Raw genomic sequence first — 24,795 nt, forward strand, 5'->3', positions numbered from 1 at the left:
ACAAGGGTTCCACGAAGAAGTGGCCTTGTCTAGTCCAACACGGCTTCCTCCTACGAAGGACTAGCCTTACTCATGATAGATCTTCACGAAGTAGGCGATCTCCTTGCCCTTACAAACATCTTGGTTCAAATCCACAACACGTAGTAGGAGGCTCCCAAGCGACACCTAACCAATCTAGGAGGCACCAACCTCCAAAAGGTAATAGATGTGGTAGAACGATGAACTCCTTGCTCTTGTGCTTCTAAAGATAGTCTCCTCAATACAAAATCACTCTCTCATAAAATAGGCATGCGTAGGAGAGATTTATTTGGTGGAAAGCACTTTGGGGAGGCTAGAGATCAAGTTTCAAATGATTGGATTGGAATATCTTGATCTCAACACATGAGTAGGTGGCTCCCTCTTAGAAAAATGGATTTGGAAATGAAGTGTGTGTTTCGGGTGCTTCCCCCACGAATGAGAGGTGGCTGAAGGGGTATATATAGGCAGCACACAAAATCCAACCGTTACACCTAAAGTGGCAAACTCGGTGACACCAAAGTCATAAACTCGGTGGTACAGACTCGCACAAAAGGCAACAACTTTTGAATCTCGATGGGACCGATATACACAACTCGGTGGCACCGAAAAGGTGGCTAATGGTCAGATGACAAACTCGGTGACGCCGACACGCAAACTCAGAAATACCAATTTTGTGTACCGAGGCAATGGAAAGTTGGTCACCCTGAAGTCGGTAGCACTGATATGATTTCGGTTGCACCGATTTCGTGGGAATGGATAGTGTTCTATCTCAGGTCAAACTCGGTGGGGCCGAAATAGGAAACTTGGTGGCACCGAATTTGAGTATGTGGAATTGGGCAGAATGGTTATGTGGGAAAAATGACTGAGTATTTTGGTGGCTAACTTTGAGCACTTGAGCAACCAGTTCATTTTAATACCTCACCCCTTTTAATAGTATTGGCTTTCCTATGGACTCAAAAGCGGTTTCTCACAAATATGAAATTAAGATCTTCTAGCTTGTAGCTTGAGCCAAGCTTATTCCTTTCTTGCATCAAGGGACATCTCCACATAAGCCTTTAGCCAAAGCATCTTATGAACTTTTTTGAAATATACTTGGAGAAACATATTAGTCCAACGATGCATATGTTGTGATCAACTATCAAAACCACCCTAGGAAGAAATTGTTCTTTCACTAATAATATGCAAAACTACAAGATAGGGGATGGCAATTTTGTCATGTCCACTACTCATTGTAATGATCATGATTGGGGTGATGCTTCTTATTATCTTGAAAATTTATTTAATCCTCGTGATGAATATGATATTGATAATAATGTTTAAATAGTATTGAAAGTGGGTTTGGATGAGTTACAACTTTTTTTAACAATGATCCCAATACTTCGGAGAATTATCTGTCTTGAATTTTTCAATAAAAGTGGGTTTGGAGAGGTCATGACTTTAGTTATTGTTAATCCCTCTACCTTGGAAGATTATAAGACTTTTATGCATGTGGATCATGAAGATAATATTTTATGTGATAGATATATTTTTGAATTTCAATATGATCCTACATGTAATTACTATGAGAGAGGGAAATATGGTTATAGAAATATTCATGTTACTAAATTATCTATCTTCATGTTGAGATGGCTATTGTTTATTTCTTCTTCCATGCATATGTTAGATATTTCCTGTCTTGTTAATTTGTTTGCTGATGAAATGCATATGCATAGGAAGTATGTTAGACTTAAATGTGTTTGTCTTATGCTACACGAAGCTCTCTTTCAACTACTATCTTTCATGTGAGCATCAACAAAATCTCAAGCCTATCTATATGGCTATAAAGAAAGAGCTTGTTGTGAGGCAACCCACTGAATAAATTTTATTTTCATTTTTGCTTTCTGTTATTGAGTGTTTGCACAATTATACTACGGTTATAGTTGTGTTTTTTGTGTTTTATTTAGTGTTGGTACCAAGCAAAGCCTTTTGGGATCATGTGGGGTATTAGTTGTTTTAATCCTGTTGTAAAACAGATTTTTTGCGTCCAGTAGAAACAATCCTAAAGATCACAGAAACGTCAAAAGTGTCTGAATTTTTGACACGATATTAATAAACAAATTCCCTATGTTTCCTAATTTTTCAGATTTTTTGGAGTTACACAAGTATAAGTAAATTTTGAATCTTTACAGGTTGTTCTATTTTTAACAGATTCTGTTTTCTTTGTGTTATGTGCTTATTTTAATGATTCTATGATTTATATCATGGGGGCATAAGCCATGGTAAAGTTAGAATACAATAGGTATATTGCATAAACAAAATTGGAATGGGTTTTCAACAGTACCTATAGTAAGGTTTTGTTTTCTTATACTAACGGATCTCACAAAAATTTTGTTGAGTTTTATGTGATTGAAGTTTTCAAGTTTTGAGTGAGATCACGATGGATGATGGAATGAGGAGTGATATAATCCCAAGCTTGTGGATGCCCCATGTCACCCCAAGGCAATATCTAAGGATTACCAAGAAGCTAAGGCATCCCCTCTTTCTTCTAGAAACCATCGGTAATTTTACTTGGAGCTATATTTTTATTCGTCACATATTATGGGTTTTTTCTTGGAGCGTCTTGTATCATTTGTGTCTTTGATTTCTTTGCTGGTTAATTTGTCATAAATAACCTTGTTGGACACACCCATTTGAGAGATCTAAATTATGATATAATTTATTAGAACCACTCTCTATGCTTCACTTAAAATTTTTGAGCCATGGAATTGCTCAAGTACTTCACTTAAACTTTTTGAGCACGGTGGTGCTGTTATTTTGAAGAAATTTTCTCTCATGCTTCACTTAGATTATTTTGAGAGTTGTTGAAATTTTTAAGAAATCCTCTCTTGCTTCACTTATATAATTTTGAGAGTTGAATTTTAAAGAAACTTGTGCTCTCGTGCTTCACTTATACTTGTTTGAGAGCTTGTTATTTGCATTGGAAATTTGCTTTAAATGAAAATTAGTTCCAAAGTGATGAATGTCCAGGAGAGATAACGACGTTCAAATACCGCATATAGGTAGGTATAATGGACTCACTTGGCACAACTTTGGGTCTAGGATTTGGATGCACAAGCAGTATTCCTGCTTAGTACAAGTGAAGGCTAGCAAATAGATTGAGAAGCGCCCAAACAAGAAACAAAATTCATCATAAGTGAACATTAAACATAACTAACACCAAATAATGCAACACAAGTAGGATGTAATTTCATAGCATAATTATTGACTTCATGTGCATTCATAGGGAATCACAAAACTTAACACCAATATTCTTACTAGAGCATAATTACTCAACAACGTAACTCACATATTACTATCTTCATATCGCAAAACTATTGCAAAGAATCAAGCTTTATATCCAATGATCTTCATGAAAGTTAGAGGTTTATGCGATCACATAAAATCAATCATCCGGAAGTTTTGGTGGGGACGCAAACAGGGGGAGAGGAAACCTGCATGGGTGTCTTGGGACGTGATGACGAGGCTTAAAAACTTAGTAAGACTTGGCTTCAAGAACCTGGAGATTTTCAATCTAGCTTTGCTAGCTAGGCAGTCCTGGAGAATCATGCAAGAACCACGGACTTTGAGCGCTCGAATCCTGAAAGAGGTCTACTTCCCTAATAAGTCCATTCTTGAAGCTGATTTGGGTTCAAGACCCTCACATATTTGGCGGGCTATCATCGAAGGACGAGACCTTCTCAAGCAAGGAATCATCCGACGGATTGGCAATGTAAAAACTACACACATATGGGACGATAACTGGATACCAAAGGAGACCACACCAAGACCGGTCACCTCACTAGTTCTGAATCCTCCGCGGACGGTCTCCGATCTCTTGCTCCCTGCTATAGCCTCGTGGAATGAGGTTTTGGTGCGAGCGACGTTCCTGCTAGTTGATGCGAATGCGATTCTAAAGATCCCCGCATGCACAACTAACACGCGGGATTTCAGGGCTCGGGGTCCGGATAAGAGAGGTAACTTCTCTGTCTCATTTGCATACAAGTTTTTGCTAAAAACTAAGCTGCGACGAGAAGAATGGTTGCAAGGTAGAAGTTGATCGTCTCATTCTCAGCGAGATGAAAACTCGTGGTGCTCCCTATGGAAGCTGAAGGTCCCTTCCAAGATCAGAATTTTTCTGTGGCGCCTTGTTCATCACTCGCTGCCTACAACTGACGTGCTCAAGCACCGGAACATGGGGTGGAAGATGTATGTCCTCTATGTGGCTGCCAGGACTCATGGAGGCATGCTCTAGTCTCATGCAACCTATCTAGGTGTGTCTGGGCACTCTCAGATGAAGCACTTGTATCGCAGATTTCGGAGAACACTGAACCCAATGCTCGGTGGTGGTTATTTAAGCTCAACGACCGTTTGTCTCAACCTCAAGTATCAAGATGGCGGTGACATTGTGGGCGATCTGGTATGCGAGGAGGATAGCGGTCTACGAATCTACCTTCCAAAGTCCCCGACAGACGACCACCTTTGTTAGCAACTAATTGGCGGAGCTTGGGCACACAGAAGCGAGCCTGCCGCAGTCTTTAGCCGGTATGACAGTTCCACAGCCGCAACGATGGCTACCGCCTCGTGTTGGGAAGGTGAAGGTGAATGTTGATGGTGTTGTGGCTCGACCACATCCGGGAGAGGCTATGGCAGAAGTATGCAAAGATCACGCTTGACTCTACTTGGGATCATCGGCGATTGTCTTCCCATTCACTAACGATCCTCAAATTTTGGAGACTTGTGCTGGCCGTGAAGCTCTTGCTCTTGCCGAGGATCTAGCCATCCAAGACATTTGTGTCGCTTCAGACTGTCATGGGGGTGGTCAATGATATTACTAAAGGCACTGGAGGCCCAAATGCTGCTATAGTTCATGATTACAATTGTAATAGGTTTAGTTATGTCTGTTTTATCTACTGAGTCTAGGGTCTTTAATTTCGAGTCGCATAATCTCGTCAAGTTAACTTAAGAAGAGATATACATATGTGGCTGAGCTTGCTAAGTACGATGTCAACCATAGAATTGCGTCTCCCTATCACCCTTAGTCCAGTGGTCAAGTAGAGCTAAGAAATAGAGAGATTAAACTAATTCTGCAAAAGACTGTCAACAGGTCTCGAAAGAATTGGTCTAAGAAGCTCGATGATGCACTGTGGGCTTATAGGACTGCCTATAAGGATCCCATGGGCATGTCTCCGTACAAAATGGTGTACGGTAAAGCATGTCATTTACCTCTTGAGCTAGAGCATAAAGCTTATTGGGCAATCAAAGAGCTCAACTTTGATTTCGAACTCGCTGGTGAGAAGAGGTTATTTGATATTAGCTCGCTTGATGAATGGAGAACTCAGGCATATGAGAATGCTAAGCTGTTCAAAGAAAAGGTTAAGAGGTGGCATGATAAGAGGATACAAAAGTGTGAGTTCAATGTAGGTGATTATGTCTTGCTATATAACTCTCGTTTAAGATTCTTTGCAGGCAAGCTTCTCTCTAAATGGGACAGTCCCAATATTGTTGAGGAAGTATATCGTTCCGGTGCTATCAAGATCAACAGCATGGAAGGTAATTATCCGAGAGTTGTAAATGGGCAGAGAATCAAGCATTATATCTCAGGTACTCCCATAAATGTTGAAAGCAATATTATCAATACCATAACTCCGGAAGAATACCTAAGGGATATTTATCAGCCTGTTTCAGACTCCGAAAACGAAGAGGTATGTGATTCGGTAAGAAAACAGAGTCCAAAATTTTTTCAGTCGGAATTTTTCTCCGTTTTGGAATATTTGGAAAAATACAAAAATTGGAAGTAGTCCGGAAGTGCGCGACGAGGCGACAAGCCTGCTAGGCGCGGGCCCACTCCCTGGCCGCGCCTGGGGGGCTTGTGGCCACCTCGTACGCCTCCCGGATTCCGTTTTCGTGCGGAGTACTCCTTCTGGTCTGGAAAAAATCAATATATATTCTCCTGTTTGGTCTGACCTTCGTATCACGCAGATTTCTTGTGTTTTTCGTTTCGAGCCTGTTTTCTGCCGCAAATTTAGAGCAAGATGTCGTCTCAGGAATCTGTGGGGGAGAACAATCTCCCTCAAGTTTATGGAGAAGTAAGTGCTGATCTGGAAATGATGGAGGTCATGGAGGCTAAGGAAAGGCTACCTAAAGAAACAAAGGGCAAAACCAAGGAGAAGAATTAGGTGTGGGACGAAGTGCAATCTGTGCTCAATAGGGAAGAAGTTGAAGAAGTGGATTTCCTCCAACCCTACCTCCACCTACTGTCTCCGTCCTTGATTGAACTTCTGAGGTTTTGTGAAACAACTTGTGATCGCAATACTTGTCTCACTCGTGAAGTTGTTTTGCTGGAAAAACATATCACAGATCTCCAAGGTATAAATCAAAGATTAATGGCCCTCTTGGAGTCAAAGATTGCAACAACTCCTCCACCATCACCACCAAAGGAAGACAACTGAGCATTGGTGTGGGCAATCCCCTTGGCTTGTGCCAAGCTTGGGGGAGTTGCCCCGGTATCGTATCACCATCACATCTTTTGCCTTTACCTTTGTTTTAGTTTGTTCCTTTTCAGTTTTCTCTTTCTCTAGTAGAATAAAAGTCTTAGTGTTTAGTCTTGAGTTTTGCTTTGAGTCACCCCTGATGTATTCGAGCTCATGAGCCATATAATAAAGAGTGTCTTAGTTGAAGGGCTTTGCCTCTTGCCATGATCAATAGATTGAGAAAAGAACAAAAGCGTGAAAGATCATGTAATGATCTTATGGGAAGTGATGGCTTCACATATAAAAAAGAATGATGATTGAGACTTGTTGAGGGTAGACAAACGTAGACCTTGGTCATTGTTGCAATTAATAGGAAGTGATAAAAAGGAGAGGTTCACATATAAATATATCATCTTTGACACCATCTATGATTGCTAACACTCGCTAAACTATTACATGCCTAGAAGTAGATGTTGGACAAGGAAGACAACATAATGAATTGTGTTTGCTTGGTTCAGAACAATGTTATATGATTAGAGATCCCTTAGCGCGTGACGATTGCTTCCACCTCATATTAGCCAAAACTCCCGCACCAAGTAGAGATACTACTTGTGCATCCACAAACCTTCAACCCGGTTTGGCCATGAGAGTCCACCATACCTACCTATGGATTGAATAAGATCCCTCAAGTAAGTTGTCATCGGTGCAAGCAATAAAAATTGCTCTCTAAAATGTATGATCTATTAGTGTGTGGAAAATAAGCTTTGTACGAACCTATGATGAGGAAGACATAAAAGCGACAGACTGCATAATAAAGTTCTTTATCACAGGAGGCAATATAAAGTGATGTTCCTCCGCACTAAGAGGACACGCATCCAAATCTCAAAAGCGCATGACAACCTCTGCTTTCCTCTGCGAAGGGCCTATCTTGTACCTTTACTTTTTGCCCCTGAAAGGGTCATGGTGATCTTCACCAGTTCCTTGTTTCGCCTTTATCTTGGCTAACGTCATATGCTTGGGAAAGATCTATATTCATATGTCAACTTGGAAGTAAGTATTCATGAATTATTATTGTTGACATTACCCTTGAGGTAAGTAGTTGGGAGGCAAAACTATAAGCCCCTATCTTTCTCTGTGTCCAGCTGAAACTTCGATCTCATGAGTACCACGTGAGTTGTAGCAATTGTAGAGAACGAAAGGATGATTGCGTATGTGGATTTGCTTTACAAGCTCTTATTTGACTCTTTCTGATGTTGTGATAAATTGCAATTGCTTCAATGACTACAGGCTATCGGTTGTTACTTCTCGGTAAGGTTCTTGATCCATGCTTTACTTTGTAAAGGAATTGTCACTTTAGCATGAGATATTATATGTTGATATTGTTGTTCTGATCATGATCATGATGCATGCATGTTCATATCTTGTTTTGTCGACACCTCTCTCCCTAAACATGTGGACATATTTATTGAGCTAGGCTTTCGCTTGAGGACAAGCGAGGTCTAAGCTTGGGGGAGTTGATACGCCCATTTTGCATCATGTGTTTTATGTTGATATTTATCGTTTCTTGGGCTATTATTTCACTTCACGATACAATACTTATGCCTTTTCTCTCTTATTTTGCAAGGTTTACATGAAGAGGGAGAATGCCGGCAGCTGGAATTCTGGCCTGAAAGTGGAGCAAGTTTGAGATACCTATTCCGCGCAACTCCAAACGCCATAAAAATCAACGATGATTTTTTTTCTAGATTTATAAAAAATATTGGGCCAAAGAAGCGCCAGAGGGGCGCCAACAGGTGGCCACAAGCCTGCTAGGCGCGGCCACCCCCTAGCCGCGCCTAGGGGGCTTGTGGGCAGCCTGCTGGCCCACTGGCCCCCCTCTTCTGCTATATGAAGGGTTTCGTCCGGAAAAAACCCAGAGGGAGCTTTTTCGTGTATTCACCGCTGCCATGAGGCGAAACTTGAGCAGAACCAATCTAGAGCTCCGGCAGGACGATACTGTCGGTGAAACTTCCCTCCGGGGGGGGGAATCGTCGCCATCGTCATCACCAACACTCCTCTCATCGGAGGGGACTCGTCACCATCAACATATTCATCAACACCATATCATCTCCAAGCCCTAGTTCATCACTTGTAACCAATCTCCATCTCGCGACTCCGATTGGTACTTGTAAGGTTGCTAGTAGTGTTAATTACTCCTTGTAGTTGATCTAGTTGGATTACTTGGTGGAAGAGTTTATGTTCAGATCCTTGATGCTATTTATTACCTCTCTAGTCATGAATATGATTATGCTTTGTGAGTAGTTACTTTTGTTCCTGAGGACATGGGATAAGTCATGCTAATAATAGTCATGTGAATTTGCTATTCGTTCGGTATTTTGATGTGTTGTATGTTGTTTTTCCTCTAGTGGTGTTATGTGAACGCCGACTACATAATACTTCACCATTATTTGGGCCTAGAGGAAGGCATTGGGAAGTAGTAAGTAGATGATGGGTTGCTAGAGTGACAGAAGCTTAAACCCTAGTTTATGCGTTGCTTCGTAAGGGGCTGATTTGGATCCACTAGTTTAATGCTATGGTTAGACTTTGTCTTAATTCTTCTTTCGTAGTTGCGGATGATTGCGATACGGGTTAATCATAAGTGGGATGCTTGTCCAAGTAAGGGCAGTACCCAAGCACCGGTCCACCCACATATCAAACTATCAAAGTAACGAACGCGAATCATATGAACATGATGAAAACTAGCATGACAGAAATTCCCGTGTGTTCTCGGGAGCGTTTTTCCTCCTATAAGACTTTGTCCAGGCTTGTCCCTTGCTACAAAAGGGATTGGGCCACTTTACTGCACCGTTGCTACTTTTGTTACTTGTTGCTTGCTACGAATCATCTCACCACACAATCACTTGTTACCGATAATTTCAGTGCCTGCAGATTTTACCTTGCTGAAAACCACTTGTCAGATCCTTTTGCTCCTCGTTGGGTTCGACACTCTTACTTATCGAAAGGACTACGATTGATCCCCTATACTTGTGGGTCATCACCAGTCTGTGAGGTGTTGAGCCTCGACGCTATATATGAAACAATGTCATGCTCAACGCTACTAGGTGTTCCTCCAAGTGATGCACGATGATCATAGTAGGTGGCTTCATGAGAATGATTTCCTGAAGAACCATTTTATGGACCACTTTGGTTATGAAATGTATAAATGCTAACGGAAAATACGTTAGTGGACAAAGGCGATACCACTTGGGGTTTCGACATGCTGCACTGGCCGAAAGGCCCTGAGATTGCCGGCTATGGGAACCATCATACGGAGATGACTGGTCAGATTATCATCATCGTCGGAAGACGAAACACTGTTGTTAGTAGTGTTCATTTAGTCGTGTATGGAAAAACCAGAAAGTGGTCGGCGGGTACTGGTGGGTTGTAGCCTCGATGTACTCTCATATTCAAGAACTGGTAACAATTAATGTAGGATAAGTTGTGCAAGAACACTGCATACCTTAGATGCAGACATGTAATTCGCATAGACATACCTCTTTTTCCTTTATCATACAGATTCCCTCTTTCCTGTGACATCTCTATCTCGTATATGTTATTCAACAAAACTGCATTCATTTGCAATAAGAAAATGACAAGACATGATGAATGATGAATGCACTGGCTGAACAGCAGCATTACAGTTTACCCAAAAAATCTAGCCATGGACAGGGGTGCATGGAAGTTAATTATCCATGTGCCAGAACCATGAGTTGGTTTCGATATCTTATGGGTTTCGGCTCTACCATACCACAACTTATTTGGGACGAAAGGCTTAGTTGTTGTTGTCGTTCATTAAATGCACAACCCTTGTTTTGTGCAATAAGATATATAAACACACTTATTATACAGAAATATGTGTTGAACATGACTATGTTATTTCAGTTATGAACATTTACTTGCACTCTCGCATTTTGTCTTGTTGGACTGAGTAGCGCTCAAGAAAAGGCTACCTACATATTGTGCTCATACAATGGCAACAACCAGGAGGAGTGCAAAACACTTAAACTATAAGCACCTAATCCAAAGAGCAAAAAACATTTATAGAATTGTTTTTCCCAGTAATTGATATAGATGTAATGAAGATGCACTATGTTCCTCTTCCTAGATCATGGGCATTAAGTAAAGCTCGTAATGAAACATGTTTGCCTGTTTTACTAAAGTCTTGAGACCAAAAGGAGTCAAATTCTGGATTTTTGAACGCCATCTACTTCGTCAACCATTAAGCATGTGAAACAACATAACTTCCAATTCACCGGTCTAAGTGATAAAACAAAAAAATGGACACTTGAGAGGAATATAAATTTCACGGCACAAATGTAAGGAAATAGGGAGTGTAATACATCACAAGTGGTACATGCTACATGGTCAACCAAGCCCACCTTTGATGCAATATCTGTATGGAAAAAGAATTGAAAAAACGAACAAGCTGGATGATGTAGTGTTTCCTAGAAATTTGTGTTCACTTTGGTCAACCGAGCCCACCTTTGATGCAATATCTGTATGGAGAAAGAATTGGGAAAACGAACAAACTGGATGATGTAGTGTTTCCTAGAAATTTCTGTTCACTTAGTATGGGCCTGAACTGTAGTGTTTCTTGCTTTATTGAATGATCTTTCCAGATGGATGTTCTGTCTTTCTTTGGCTGTCCTAAACAGATCTAGAAGAATATGTTTCAAATGTTCCGAATAGTTTGGATACCTTGCCTTATTCATTAGATTGATAGAGAAACCTGAAACACTTCAGTATCAGCTTTTGTCAGAATCAGCAAAATTCTTATTTCCTGAGCCCTAAGATTAAGAATGGCCAACTTATTGAACTTGTTTACAACATTAGCAGTAATCTTGAATAACTTTGTACTCCTGATCTTCTTTTGACATTTTGTATTGTTGACATAGTTGCAGGTTTCACTGGTTCATTTGCTACAGGTGCAATGCATGAGTTCTTTGCATGTTCAAACTTATCTTTCTCTGCAAGCTCTTGAGAAGTTCCTCCAAGTCATCCTAGACGATCTGCTCGCCTCCTTGCTGGGTGAGATTTTGGTTTATGAAGTTTGTGTCCGACTCACCTTTAAATTGTTCAATATGCTATCTTGTGGTTTCGTTGATGATTTTGTTCTTATTTTTTAGCTCTGGATACAATCAGGAATCAGACAGACCTGGAGAGAAGGCTGGTGTTTTACCACATTGTTTCAGCTACTTTCGTCCGTCGATTCCTGGTTAGTTTGGAACATTTTGTTTGTGATTATGATTTCTGCACATTGATACTATTACACCTGATGCTACAACTGAAACTTTGAAATTGTAACCATTTGGTACGAAGAGTACATATTAAGCTTGCACAACATGGGTAAAAATCTAATATAGCATAGGCACGTTTGAAATTTTCTTAGGGATGAAATAAACACTTGTTAGTGTTTGAGACAGAGTCAATAACAATTTTCTAGATGATAGTTTTAGATATGTTAGTACTTGGTATGAGTGATGTTACCTTGTTATTTGGCGTCAGGAAGTTAAGAACAGGTAATTGATGACCAGTCGAGCTGTATTTTTCAAAATGCATATAGAGTTATAGTGTAATCATAATCACTCGGATCTATATAATTGACTTTGATTTGATCGTTTTGTGGAGCAATCATACACGGGGAGAAGTAAAACAAGCTGACATGGTCAATAACCCCTTCAAGGATGATGACCAATGCCCTTGCTTTCAAGAAAATATTATTTAGCACTGGTAGACCGGCCATAGCAATGACCAGAAATCTCGGTTTTCTTAGCTTTAAAACTGGTGCATTGCAAACTTATTACCAGAATCTATATCGAGTGTTTTAGGACCAACCTACGTGGACGAGAACGCGACATGTTGGAAGGCAGGCCGGAGGAACCAGATGGTTCTCCTTCCATGGCGTTGTACCGATCTGCTAGATCGCCACCCCCCTTCCCATCTCATGTGAAGAGAGACTCCTGGTTTAAAGGGAACCCATACTTTAACAGGGTTTCTACTCATGTTCTTTTGAGCATACAACATGTTTGTAGTTTCATCTCTTTAGTAGTCAACATGAATAATTTATTGCGGCATCGCCAGTTATTAATCTAGCTTCTATATTTGCAAAATAGTAAAATTGTATTGTGCAGGTTTACACCCCTCATTACCACAAAATAATTAACTTAAACATGAGAGATTGATAAAAAGGAATCAAATATAATTCCATGCATATATGTTTTGAGAACAGAGTTGTGGGTACTATAGATGTATTTATTGCAATCAATTCAAAACCAATCAAACATATTTCCCTTTCATGTAGTTTTCTGGGAAGTTAATTAATTGCATGCTGAAGTAGATAAATGCCCGTGTATCTTTGAACTGCTTCTTTACACCCCTCAAAATATACGTATTGTGTATCTTTTTTCTGCTGAACTTGAAATACGGATTTGTTCTTTACGCCCCGAGCAATCATGTATTTTTTTTCTGCTGAACATGATGTGTATGTGCGTGCAGAACAAGGGCCTGAAGCAGACAAAGAGGCTGGTGTACTAGACGACGCTGATGGATAGTGGGCTGAACCTGTCTAACCTTAGCGTCGAGCATGCATCGGTCGGTTCAGAAGAGCCTGGACCTGAGCTCCGCCGCGACCGTAGAGGAGGAGCCCCGACGCGGCCGTAGAGGAGGCAGAGCCTGGAGATGAGACCTGCCGCGGCCGTAGAGGAGGAGCCCCGACGAGGCCGCAGAGGAGGCAGAGCCTGGAGCTGAGACCTGCCGCGCCGTAGAGGAGGAGCCCTGACGGGGCCGTAGAGGAGGCAGAGCCTGGAGCTGAGACCTGCCGCGACTGTAGAGGAGGAGCCCGACGCGGAGCTGAGAACTGTCGAGGCTACGTCGTTGGAAGATCGAGGCCAACGCGGACGTACAGGAGGAGGCTACGTCGCTCGAAGATGGTGGAACTGCAAATCCATGACGGGCTGGGCGACGTGGTTTGATGGGCTGGTCGTGTGGTTTATGGTTTGACTGGTTGCCCGTTTTTTGTATTGATACGCCTGGTTTGGTTTTTGGAGGGTTGTAAAAAAATTTGTGAAATCTATGTGGGTGGACGTGGTTTGGTTTTTGGAGGGTTGTAAAAAAATCTGCGAAATCTGTGCGGGTGGACGCGCGTGGACCTCTCTTCTTCTCTAGTCTCTACTATTAAAGCAGGAGGTGCCGTCGTGATGGTTCAACCTCCGTGATGGTTCGACCTCCCAACGTTAACGCTCGCTACCCTCCCACGCACGTTCCATCACCGATTTTTATTCAACCCTTCAAAAACCAGTCGGTTTAATTAAAAAAATCTCTTTCTTCCTCTGCGATTGAAAAATCCGCTCGCACCTCCCCCCGCACGATGCATCCAACTCCGAGCCCCCAACTTCCCCCACTCCATCTCTCCTGCCGCTCCGCTCCTCGCCGACCCTCATCTCAGCATGCCAACCACAGAAACCTCCCGCGGACGGCCCTTATTAGACGTATCCAATCACACTCCTCTGATCGAGAACGGACACGGACGCGAAACGCACCCACGTCTCTGTCTAATAGCCGGCTAAAGGTGGCGGCGGCGGCCAGATCCGCGCCGCGTCTAGCGATAGAAGGGGGATCGCTGCTGGTCGAACCATCACGACGGTAGATCACCTTTAATAGTAGAGATTATTGAATAAAGTGGACGAGTTAAAAAAAACGAACAGTTTTAAAAAATCAAGAAAATGGGCACCGAAAAAGGAAATAAAAGGAGAGAGAAAACGAGAGAATATCTCGATCGTGGTGTGAGCTTTAACTCCCTTTCGCAGCGGCCACTAGGGTTTCTCCTCTCCCTCTTAATTTTCTCCCTTCCCCTCGCGCTCCTCCCCGCCCCCAGAGCCCCGTCGCCTAGCTAGGGTTTTTGTCTCCCCGCCGCCACCGCCGCGCGCGCGCGAGAGAGAGAGACCAGAGCAACTAACCCAGCCATGTCGGTGCGCCCGAGCGAGAGGGCCGACGCGCGGCGGAACCGCTACAAGGTGACGGTGGACGCCGATGAGGGGCGGCGGCGGCGCGAGGACAACATGGTGGAGATCCGCAAGAACCGCCGCGAGGAGAGCCTCCTCAAGAAGCGCCGCGAGGGGCTCCAGGCCCAGGCTCCCATACCCGCCGCCGGCGTCGAGAAGAAGGTGAGGATACTGCACACTTCTGCCCTACTCCCCTTCCCCTAGCTTCCTGTTTCAGTGCTCCTGGAGTCTGAATCGTAGTTTATTTCTACTGTGAATTGTACACGAGGTTTCAGATGAGTTAAGTATTTGCTTCGTGTGCAGTAGATTGGTTTAGTAACTGCTTCGTTATGCTTAGGAGATGTTTGCGTGCGCACGACTGAACGCACGCATGTCTACTTGTGTGTGGGTGTGTGTTGCTTGCGTCGCGGCTTGAAGAAATATCAATTCGTAGACACGTGGTACTTCTGCAGATACTGATTAGTGACTATTGACTTGTGAGGATCGTTCAGAGGCCAGATTAGTTGTTGGTTTTATTAACATGCTTGGTTGGTCGTGACTTTCCGGGGCACGCCTGCCAACGCCAGTCTTATTTCTCGTGATCTCTCTGTCCTTTTGTTTTAGTTATGATTATTGGAGACGCACAGTTAGGTGTTCGTCTTGCACTTCCAGTGGTTAAATTAATCAGTTCTTCAGTTTTGATTTGATTTGTGGTCTCTCATCTTTGCCAGAACTACCTTTGTTTAGAGCAGTGTGCTGTTTGCAGACCTTTTATGGCTTTGGTACATTAATCTGGGCATCTTTGTTTTCTGTTTGAATTTTGTAGCTTGAAAGCTTACCTGCTATGGTTGGTGGGGTTTATTCGGAGGATAACAACCTGCAGCTTGAGGCAACGACACAATTCCGCAAGTTGCTTTCTATAGGTACTAACTTCTCACTTTTTGTTTGTTTGTAAAACTAATCTTTTATATCACTCAGTTAGTGAACGTTAACTGAGGTTGTCATTTGTATCAATCAGAAAGGAGCCCCCCAATCGAAGAAGTTATCCAATCAGGCGTTGTTCCTCGATTTGTGCAGTTTCTTACTAGGGAGGATTTCCCCCAACTCCAGGTGGGTGTCAACGTAATCTTATTTTTTTGTAATCTGGTAGTCAGGACACTTTCCAACTAGACTTCTTACCCTGGTGTTTTTGAATAACTTTTGCAGTTTGAAGCAGCGTGGGCACTCACAAACATTGCGTCTGGCACATCAGAGAATACCAAGGTTGTCATTGATCATGGGGCAGTTCCAATATTTGTGAAGCTTCTTGCGTCTGGCAGTGATGATGTTCGTGAGCAGGTATTTGATCACTTGCTTGGCCACTAGTTTTATGTTGTCCTGGTTGAGTGTTTGTGGGGAGTCATTAATTCTGATACTTCTTGAAAATAATTTCAAGGCGGTCTGGGCACTGGGCAATGTTGCTGGTGACTCCCCAAAGTGCCGTGACCTTGTTCTCGCAAATGGCGCATTGATGCCTCTGCTAGCACAGTTGAATGAGCATGCTAAACTCTCCATGTTAAGGAATGCGACCTGGACTTTATCAAATTTCTGCAGAGGAAAGCCACAACCAGCATTTGATCAGGTTTTGTACACTTACATTTTTATTCTCCTGTGGTTAGTAGGTAACAGCAGTTACTTGACATATTCTTTCTATTACCATAGACTAAGCCTGCTCTGCCAGCACTTGCACGACTTATCCATTCCAATGATGAGGAAGTTTTAACTGATGCATGCTGGGCTCTTTCCTATCTCTCTGATGGCACCAATGACAAGATCCAATCTGTGATTGATGCTGGTGTCTGTCCCCGACTTGTGGAGCTTCTCCTGTATGTTTCAACCATGCATTACAATTTTCTGCTATACGATTCTGTATCTTATTGTTCACTCATTTCTGTTCTTTCAATATTGTTTACAACATGAAGCCATCCATCACCTTCAGTGCTTATACCTGCACTACGAACTGTTGGAAATATTGTCACAGGAGATGACTCACAAACTCAGGTAACTAATTCATTTTTGTTTTGTTCTTTGGATTCACTACATTTTGCACCAATAAATTATTGTGACTTTTGAGTTCAACTCTAAAAGAGGATATTGTTATTTGCGTATATTATAGCCATCATGTTTGCCATTGTACATCAGATGTGACAAATGTCTATAAAATATATTTGAAATTTAAACCCCACATCTTTGTTTGTTTACTGTACAGTTTTCTGATAGTTTGGTTGCTCACTTTACTACTGTGTTACCCCAACAGTCGACTGAAGTTCTGCCTAGTCTGTATCCCTATTCATGTAAAATGCTCGTCAAGTTTTACATAGCCTGCTTTGTGATTACACTAATAAATTATTACTTGGTTCACTTGCATGGCACATTACAATTTGTATCTGTGATTACTAGCTTTCCTAAGAGCTGTATAGTTTTGTTTGTTCATTTTTCTATGTTATTAAGCTTGTCTTCTATTCTACAGTGCATCATTGATCATCAAGCTCTTGGGTGTCTCCTCAGTCTGTTGACAGAAAATCACAAGAAAAGCATTAAGAAAGAGGCCTGCTGGACTGTTTCAAATATCACTGCTGGTAACAAAGATCAGATACAGGTATGAGTTCTGCATATGCTCACATGATTTCATCTCATGTTACTTAGGTTAAGGGGATTACTCTTGTTTGTATTAAATACTCAGGACATTAATTGATTTTAGTTTGATAACTGTATGTATTGTGTGGTGCATATATCTTAGATTGTGCTGTGCTCATTGTGGCTAGTGCGAAATATTGAAACTAATGTTACCATCATGCTGGTGGTACAAAGACCTCAACTATGCAGGTAACTCAGAAGTAACACGCCTAAGAACTAAGAAGCCATAAGCCTTTTCCCTCAATGTTGGTTCAACTAGATGTAAATGACGGCCTTTATTCTGTACTAACTGGTTGCTGACTCAAAACTCCTTTATTCCTTTTTGGAATGTTTGCAAGCATTATGACTTTGTTTGCCCAGTTGGAGTGCCTATGTACCTAATAGTCTCAACATAATGAGTTAGTTAGCATTGTCGTACTGAAGTATTAGGCATCTTGTTTGTGGCCCCTCTTTCGACAGAGGATCCATGTATTAGGCATCAAGCTTGTTGAATATATATGTTCTTAATGGTTAATCATTGATCACATACATTGCTATACTGGCTTCTTAGGCTGTGATTACTGCTGGAATTATTTTTCCTTTGGTGCATCTGCTGCAAACGGCTGAGTTTGATATCAAGAAGGAGGCTGCTTGGGCCATCTCGAATGCTACCTCCGGTGGTTCCCATGACCAAATAAAGTATGTTCTCATTCGCTGCTATTCAGATTACATGCAAATATTGCACTTAAATTTCGAGTTTTCCCGTTGTTGATGTTTGTACCTATATTATGTAAATAGGTATTTGGTTAGCGAGGGCTGCATCAAGCCACTGTGTGACCTCCTCCTTTGCCCAGATCCAAGAATCGTTACAGTTTGCTTGGAGGGTCTTGAGAACATTCTCAAAGTTGGAGAAACTGATAAGAATTTGGGTGCTTCTGGGGAGGGAAATGTCTATGCACAGATGATTGATGAAGCAGAAGGCCTGGAAAAGATTGAGAACCTGCAGAGCCATGATAACAATGAAATCTATGAGAAGGCTGTGAAGATTCTTGAGGCTTACTGGATGGAGGAGGAAGATGATGCGATGGGGACAACTATGGAAGCTCCCACAGGTGTTGCCTTTGACTTTGGCCAAGGTGGCAACCCTGATCTGAACTTGGGCTGAATACAGGTAGGTACTCTCAACATGTAACCATATTTGTTGTCTCTCTCGTCATAATTACCCGATATCGTAGCATGGATCAGCTTCTGAGCAAAGAGACAACCAATAATTTTGAATTCCTTTTGCAGATTTGACCAATGGTGGCAATTCCCTTGTCTCTGGAGTTGTCACCATTTGGTGTAGTCGGTGTGTGGGGGTAAGGTCATGGTTGTGGTGGGTCCAATAAGCTGAAGATTTCAAGAAAGCAACTGGTCCTGGGTATCAAATATCACAGCGATTGTAAGAGGAGTATAATCGTCGAACTTGAGGAGTCTGGGTTTTTTTCTATCAGGCTACTATGTAGGGGTTGCATCTTTAGTATGGTGTGCACTATTTTGCTACTGTATAGCCTGAGTTGAGCTTCTGCAACTCTGCGAGGCATTTAGGTGACAATTTCTTGAATGATTTGGTATGTGCGGTTCTTCAGGAATGAAGTGAGTTGCAGTTTGTTCGAACATGTCAATGTCTGGTTTCACTTAATTATTCTATCTGTGTTTTTTCAGTTTGGTTGTTTGCTCAATTTTGAATTGCATGTCTAAATCTTGACAAGGGCACTGTGATTACAGAGTTGGCAGGGAAATGAACGGCATATATAGCAGATAATAACATGAATATTGTCCTTGTACAAACAAATTGTTTTACATAGTATAAGCAAATAATAATCCAATTGCTACTCCACTAAAACAGCGTCGCTTATTTCCGGACGGAGGTATAATAAGTAAGCAAGCAATTGTTGGAAGCGAAAAGGAATACGCGCAGTGTACATTGTCTCTGCACTTTTTCGACCACTCATTGTGTCAGGCTCGTGCATTCAAACATGGGCGGACTCCTTGTCCTTGGTAATGCACCACGCGTTGCTGGACTGCACCTGGCAAGCGGCCGCCGTGATCTCCGGCGCATTCGGCGCCGGATGAGGGGGGTGTGGTGGGTACGACACCGGCGGCTGCAGGTGGTGTTGCTGGACGCTGGGGTACGGTGCACCGCTGGGATACGGGGCGCTGCCGGGGTGCGGGGCGTAGTGGCCGCCGCCGTGCTGCCTCAGCAGCTTCTGCGTGTGCACTGCGGTCACGTACACGACGAAGCCGACGACCACGGTGATGAGCCCCAGTATCCCGGCCGCCGCGAACATGCCTGGGCGCACACGGTGGCACACCTGCCGTGGCCTCCGCCAGTCGCTGACGTGCCCGGACTCCACCCCGATCCCGATCATGAGCAGCACCTCCGCGAGCCCGAAGCAAATCCTGCATCCATCGACCAGTGTTAAACTGTTAATCCACCACAAAACCCTTGCCCAATGCATGGTTTCGGTTCTCGTGTTTTCCTACGTACCACGTGACGAAGAAGAGGCAGCAGGTTTGCCAAGTGAGGGTGTCGGTGGCGGAGGACACGCGGGGGTGGTCCTCGGCGACGGCGAGGCCAGCGGCGGCGGATTCCGGCGCGGCGACGGCGAGGAGCATGTAGGCGTGCACGGCGAACATGGCGACGGCCAGCAGCAGGAAGGCGCCGATGGAGAAGGCGAGCGCCGACCGGCCGCTGCCGTTGTAGAAGCACAGCTCCACCTGCGCCTCGCTCCCGGCCACGGTCATCAGGTAGTTAGACACCTGCATGCAGGGAGCCAAAGCCAAAGCCAGCATCGGCACGATCGAGCTATAGTTAGACTTAGCTAGCAAGGCCGCGTGCGTGTTGGTCGGTGTGCGTGCGTACCTCGGAGCGCGAGCCCTCGGCGGCGAGGCAGAGGATGAAGCTGACGAGGCCGCAGAGCACGGAGAGCGCGACGAGGCCGACGGCGATCTGGCTCCCGGAGCGCCCCGCCCGCCGCTCCTGCGCCTTGCGGAGGGACAGGTCGTCGTGCGTCACGGCCGGCCGCATTGTGAAATCCTCACTTGATTGATGACGCTGCTGCTGCTGCTGCTAGTGCCCAATTCACCTGCAGATTGCTAGCTAAGCCGGTACCGACCTCACTCCTCTCGCAACAACTAGTACCAGGCTCCCCTTTCCACGGCCGGATACGATGTTGCCCAGTCACGTATGGTATGGTATATATGGGGCCGGTCGGTCTCTACCTGCGTCTAGCCGTCTAGGTGACGGCGACGATAGAATATGTGGTTGCGTTGGTGGGAGAGCAAGGAATTGGGGTCGCTGGGTGTGGGTGGGGTTAGGAACTTGGGTTGGGAGACGCCGCACGGGAGGAATCCATGGATGGCATTGGCATGGCGATGCATGGGATGGGAGCGTGAGGGGATCGGGGTTTCTTGCGCCGCGCCAAGGTGGGAGACATTCCGATTCGTTTCGCCTTTCCTTCTTTTTCACCAGTGAGGAGGGCACCTTCTTCTTTCCGCTGCGCCGGGTAATTCGTCGCGGTGCCTTTTGGGGAAAGCGACGCCCAGCATCTGCGCTTTGTAGCGCCAACGAGGCAACCTCAAGAGAGAAGAGAAAGGACTACTTTTCTTATTAAAAAGAAAACACACAAACGCAAGGCCGGCAGTGCCATGGCCCATGGGTACCCACTGCATTGGAGCTTGCACTCCTAGCGACATGCACTTGTGTGGAGCTAAACAGTGGAGCGCATTTGAACATTATCCTGACTCCCGTTTACGTTAACAATATAGGGTATAGGACGATCATTGGCACTTTGTCTAGGCATCCATGATCACGTCTCGAAGGAAATCTTCCTGTGCTTACATTTGGATTCTTCTACAGTCTCATCGTTTGCGTTGTTATCGTTGTGACTGCAGAAGGATGTTGAGTATCGTGATTGTATTGACAACATATGATAGACTAGGAAATATTTTGTCTTGTCTTGTACTTCAAATGGATCATGTACTCCTCTATATATGCCCACGAGGCTCAAGCAATACAACAACTATTTTACCAATCCATCTTTCCTTTCTAATATGGCATCTGCCGCAAGTTTCTTGACCTAGCCGCCGCCACCGCTTCCGCCTCGCGCGCTGCCATCGGGGCGGTCGGCCTCCATGACCGCCACCAGGGCCCCCGCCGCCCGTACCTATGGTTCATCCGCCGGTCTTGTTGACCGGCTGCCCTGGAGAGTCTTTATCCTGATCTCTTGATTTGAGTTTTCTCTCTTTCGCCGGTTGCTTGATCGACCTTTTCTTTTTTGGTTTTCTGATCTAAGATCGGGTTGCGTCGTCCGCCGCCGTCGTCGACACCTATGTGCCTCTACTCTGACAACAGCGCGACCCCGACCTCTTCTTTGACCCGGCGGCCTCGCGCACCACGTCGGCCCATCGTGACCGATGCCCGCCCGACTGCCCGCCCGTCCCCCTGCGTCGGCCGTCGTCGCCGACGTCGTGACCTAGATCACTGTTGCAACCTGGCAGCCTCGCGTGATGCGGCGGCCTGTTTTGGCCGGTCATCGTCACCCGCGCCCAATCAGGATCTTGCATCACCCACCGTCTCCGCCGCCGTTCACCGGCTGCCTCGGGCTCGTCGTTTTCCTGGCTCGGGTCTCCCCCGCCCCTTGTCGACTGCCATGAGCTTTTGCGCTTGGGTGTCGGCTGCCTCGAGCATGCCGTTCCCCACCGTCCGCCGTCCCCTTGGTCTGCTCGATCACCCCGCTTCATCATCCACGACGCCGTTCTCATCAGCGAGCAGCACCTCGAGCTCGCCTGGGATCAGATTGATCACCCGCCCGTCGCGATCGACTCCATCCGCGTCGTGAGACTCACTTGATTAGTCGGTTGCATGCGCCTCCGCAGGTCCTATGAAGGCTGTCTCCGAGTACAACACACTCCACCACCGATCGAGCAATGGGCTGCCGTTGCGTTGCCCCGTCGAGCCGCAGTGCCGCCACCCAGTGGTTCTCCCCGTGGTTGCCCCGACCCGCGAGCCATCACTACATCGCCCTTTCGGGCTGTAGCGTAGCGACACGTGGTCCCCACCGCCACCCGAGACCGTCCCCGTGGCCGCACCGACCCACGCACCCGCTGCGTAGCCCCTTCGGGCCGTAGCGTCACGGCACGCGGTCCACGTAGCCGCCTCGAGGTCTTCCCGCCGTCGCCCCAACCTGCGTGCCGCCGATGTGGCGCCCCTTTGGGGCGTAGCATCGTGGCTTGCGGCCCACTCCGCCGTCTCCGTGCGTCGACTCTACGTGGTACGCGCCGCGCTGCCTCCCTTGAGCTGGAACACTATCGTCCGCGCCTGGCTTTGTCACGCTGTCGGGTTCTTCCTCGCCTACTTCGAGCATCGGCGCCGCACTCCTAAGCAGCTGCCGCCGCCGCCGCCACCGCTCTTCTTCAGCGCCGCTACAACTCGCTCACCCAAGACGCGATGGACGTCCACCCCCTTCATCTACGTCCAACACCAGCTCATCACGAACGTCGCCATCGTCTACCCTGACCACTTCGTCTACTCCGACCACCGCGGGCAACATCGACCCCCGCGATTTGCGCCGCAACCGTCATCGAGTCCTTCTCTACTAGCCTCCTTGACATGGCGTACAAGTTGTGTGCAGGTCCTCGTCTATGCATGCCCGATGCCGACAACATCGACGTGTGCCTTCGTCCCCGGTGTGTTTCCAGGCCTGGCAAGCATGGAGCGACGCATCATCAACGCCGACTTCGTCTGTCTACGCATGCACGATGCTGGTAACACCGATGCATGCCTTCGTTCATGATGTGTCCCCGGACTTGGCAAACCCGGCACTACGCGTCGTCAACTATGTCTTCTTCCCGGTGCACCACTACTTCGACACCAGTGCACCCATGACTAACTCGGCACCTCCCTACGCCCGCGCCTCCACGATGACTTCATCGACACTAGCTCCCTGACTCGACATCGACCACGCCATTCTTAGCACGGCTACCTCGACACACGGATCCCTCGACCACAGCTACACCACCCTACGCTCTGTGCTACCTGGACAATGACACAAAGGGCTACCGCCTTGCTTGAGAAACCTCGTCGGTTTCAACTCCAGCCACACCTTCCGCGATGCATGGACCGTTACGACTGCTGGGGGATGTCCGTCGAATTACCTTCGGATTCTTCTCCAGTCTCACCGTCTGCATCGCTATCATTGTGACTGCAGGGGAATGTTGAGTATCATGATTGTATTGGAAACATATGATAGACTAGGAAGTATTCTGGCTTTTCTTGTACTCCAAGTAGATCATGTACTCCTATATATATGCCCACGAGGCTCAAGCAACACAACAACTATTCCACCAATCCTTCTCTCCCTTCTAACATCTATTAATGAAATGCCCAGCGACAAGGTGACGCAAGGTGTTTTCCTCCCCTCCTCCTCAATGGCTAGGCAAACATTTCCCTTGAGATTTTTGCGAATGAGCCCGTGGATACTTCGTCCCCTCTATGTATATCACTTTGGTGGCCGGCGGCGGGAAGGGGAATTCTGGTGCCTCAACTTCGGCTAATAGTTTAGGTTTATACTTTTTAGTCTTCGCAGGCGTGGCACTCATGCGAATGGCGGTGCTTATTCAGGCTCCAATGCTCCTTGACTTCACTCATATGAATGTGGTCGACAGAGCTCCGTCATCTTCCAGACACAGATGTTAGGGTTTCTCGTAGTACGTGCATGATGACAGATTTAGAGTTCAGCAGTGATGAGTGCGACTTCAGGGTGCTAGTCCTTAGGGGCACGATCATGAATACTTCTCGTCTATCATCGACAAGATCAAGCTGTCTCAGGTACGGGAGCGACGCCATAGGCACATCGATGGTTTGTCTAGCAACGATAGTTGATGAAACCTAGATGGGTTTTAGGCCCAGAAAATAATTCCAGAAAAATCCCTAAAGGCTCATGTGGGTGTCATGACTAAGTGGTGGAAAGTTTACTACCCCCTTCATTCTTTTCTATAAGACATTTTAGACAACTCAGATTGAACTGTCTTGGTCACTACGTGAGTGTCTACAACATCTTATAAAAGGAAACAGAGGGAGTACCATCTAGCGAGTGAAGTAAGTTTGGACTTGCTTAAAAGAGATTTTCTTTCACATGTTATTGGAGCATGAGAATAAAGTGATTCCCACACTCTCTACCTTCAACACATGCCTCACCCGCTTTCGTGAACAAGCCAAGCCGAGCTTAGACCTATGTCATGCGTGCACTTAATTTTTGTCGACTTGGAACATACCTTAGTGGAATGTAAGTGGGTGTTTTAAAAGAAGGTCAGGCCTGATGGTACAATTGAGAAGAACAAGGCTAGGATTGTGGCAGGTTATACCCATATATATGGAAAGGATTTGTTTGATACTTACTCATCTCTGGCCGGACTAACATCCATTCGAGTGTTACTCTCGTTGGTTGCCTTACATGGCCTTCTCATCCATCAGATGAACAGCAAGATGACTTTTCTCAATGGGAGCCATACGAGAAAATGTACACGCAATTATGAGATGGCTTTGTAGTAGATGGCTAGGAAGAAAATGTGTG

The 24,795-nt window shown here is 45.3% G+C and overlaps 2 protein-coding genes across 2 annotated transcripts; one reads left to right on the plus strand and one right to left on the minus strand.

Annotated features, from left to right (window-relative positions):
- The first annotated feature begins 14,321 nt into the window (after positions 1-14,321).
- LOC123443379 (importin subunit alpha-1a) lies at positions 14,322-18,835 on the plus strand. Its single transcript, XM_045119728.1, has 11 exons — positions 14,322-14,707; positions 15,351-15,447; positions 15,543-15,634; positions 15,731-15,862; positions 15,960-16,145; positions 16,226-16,389; positions 16,486-16,564; positions 17,034-17,162; positions 17,751-17,878; positions 17,978-18,350; positions 18,470-18,835. Exons 1-10 carry the CDS (start codon positions 14,507-14,509, stop codon positions 18,342-18,344), a joined length of 1,575 nt encoding a protein of 524 aa, XP_044975663.1. The 5' UTR covers positions 14,322-14,506; the 3' UTR covers positions 18,345-18,350; positions 18,470-18,835.
- Positions 18,836-18,973: 138 nt separating this feature from the next.
- LOC123443380 lies at positions 18,974-20,672 on the minus strand. Its single transcript, XM_045119729.1, has 3 exons — positions 20,085-20,672; positions 19,710-19,981; positions 18,974-19,621 (listed from the first exon to the last, which is right to left on the minus strand). The coding sequence occupies exons 1-3, from the start codon at positions 20,247-20,249 to the stop codon at positions 19,192-19,194; spliced, it is 867 nt and encodes a 288-aa protein (XP_044975664.1). The 5' UTR covers positions 20,250-20,672; the 3' UTR covers positions 18,974-19,191.
- Between the last annotated feature and the right edge of the window lie 4,123 nt (positions 20,673-24,795).

Source organism: Hordeum vulgare, chromosome 3H, assembly GCF_904849725.1.
Source record: "Hordeum vulgare subsp. vulgare chromosome 3H, MorexV3_pseudomolecules_assembly, whole genome shotgun sequence".
Taxonomy (NCBI): domain Eukaryota; kingdom Viridiplantae; phylum Streptophyta; class Magnoliopsida; order Poales; family Poaceae; genus Hordeum; species Hordeum vulgare.

Coding starts and splice junctions, on each gene's coding strand:
- LOC123443379 (XM_045119728.1), top strand. CDS start 14,507: ATGTCGGTGCGCCCGAGCGAGAGGGCCGACGCGCGGCGGAACCGCTAC. Junction 15,635..15,730: donor AGGATTTCCCCCAACTCCAG/GTGGGTGTCAAC, acceptor TAACTTTTGCAG/TTTGAAGCAGCGTGGGCACT. Junction 16,565..17,033: donor GAGATGACTCACAAACTCAG/GTAACTAATTCA, acceptor TCTATTCTACAG/TGCATCATTGATCATCAAGC.
- LOC123443380 (XM_045119729.1), bottom strand. CDS start 20,249: ATGCGGCCGGCCGTGACGCACGACGACCTGTCCCTCCGCAAGGCGCAG. Junction 19,982..20,084: donor CCGAGGGCTCGCGCTCCGAG/GTACGCACGCAC, acceptor CCCTGCATGCAG/GTGTCTAACTACCTGATGAC. Junction 19,622..19,709: donor TGCCTCTTCTTCGTCACGTG/GTACGTAGGAAA, acceptor CGATGGATGCAG/GATTTGCTTCGGGCTCGCGG.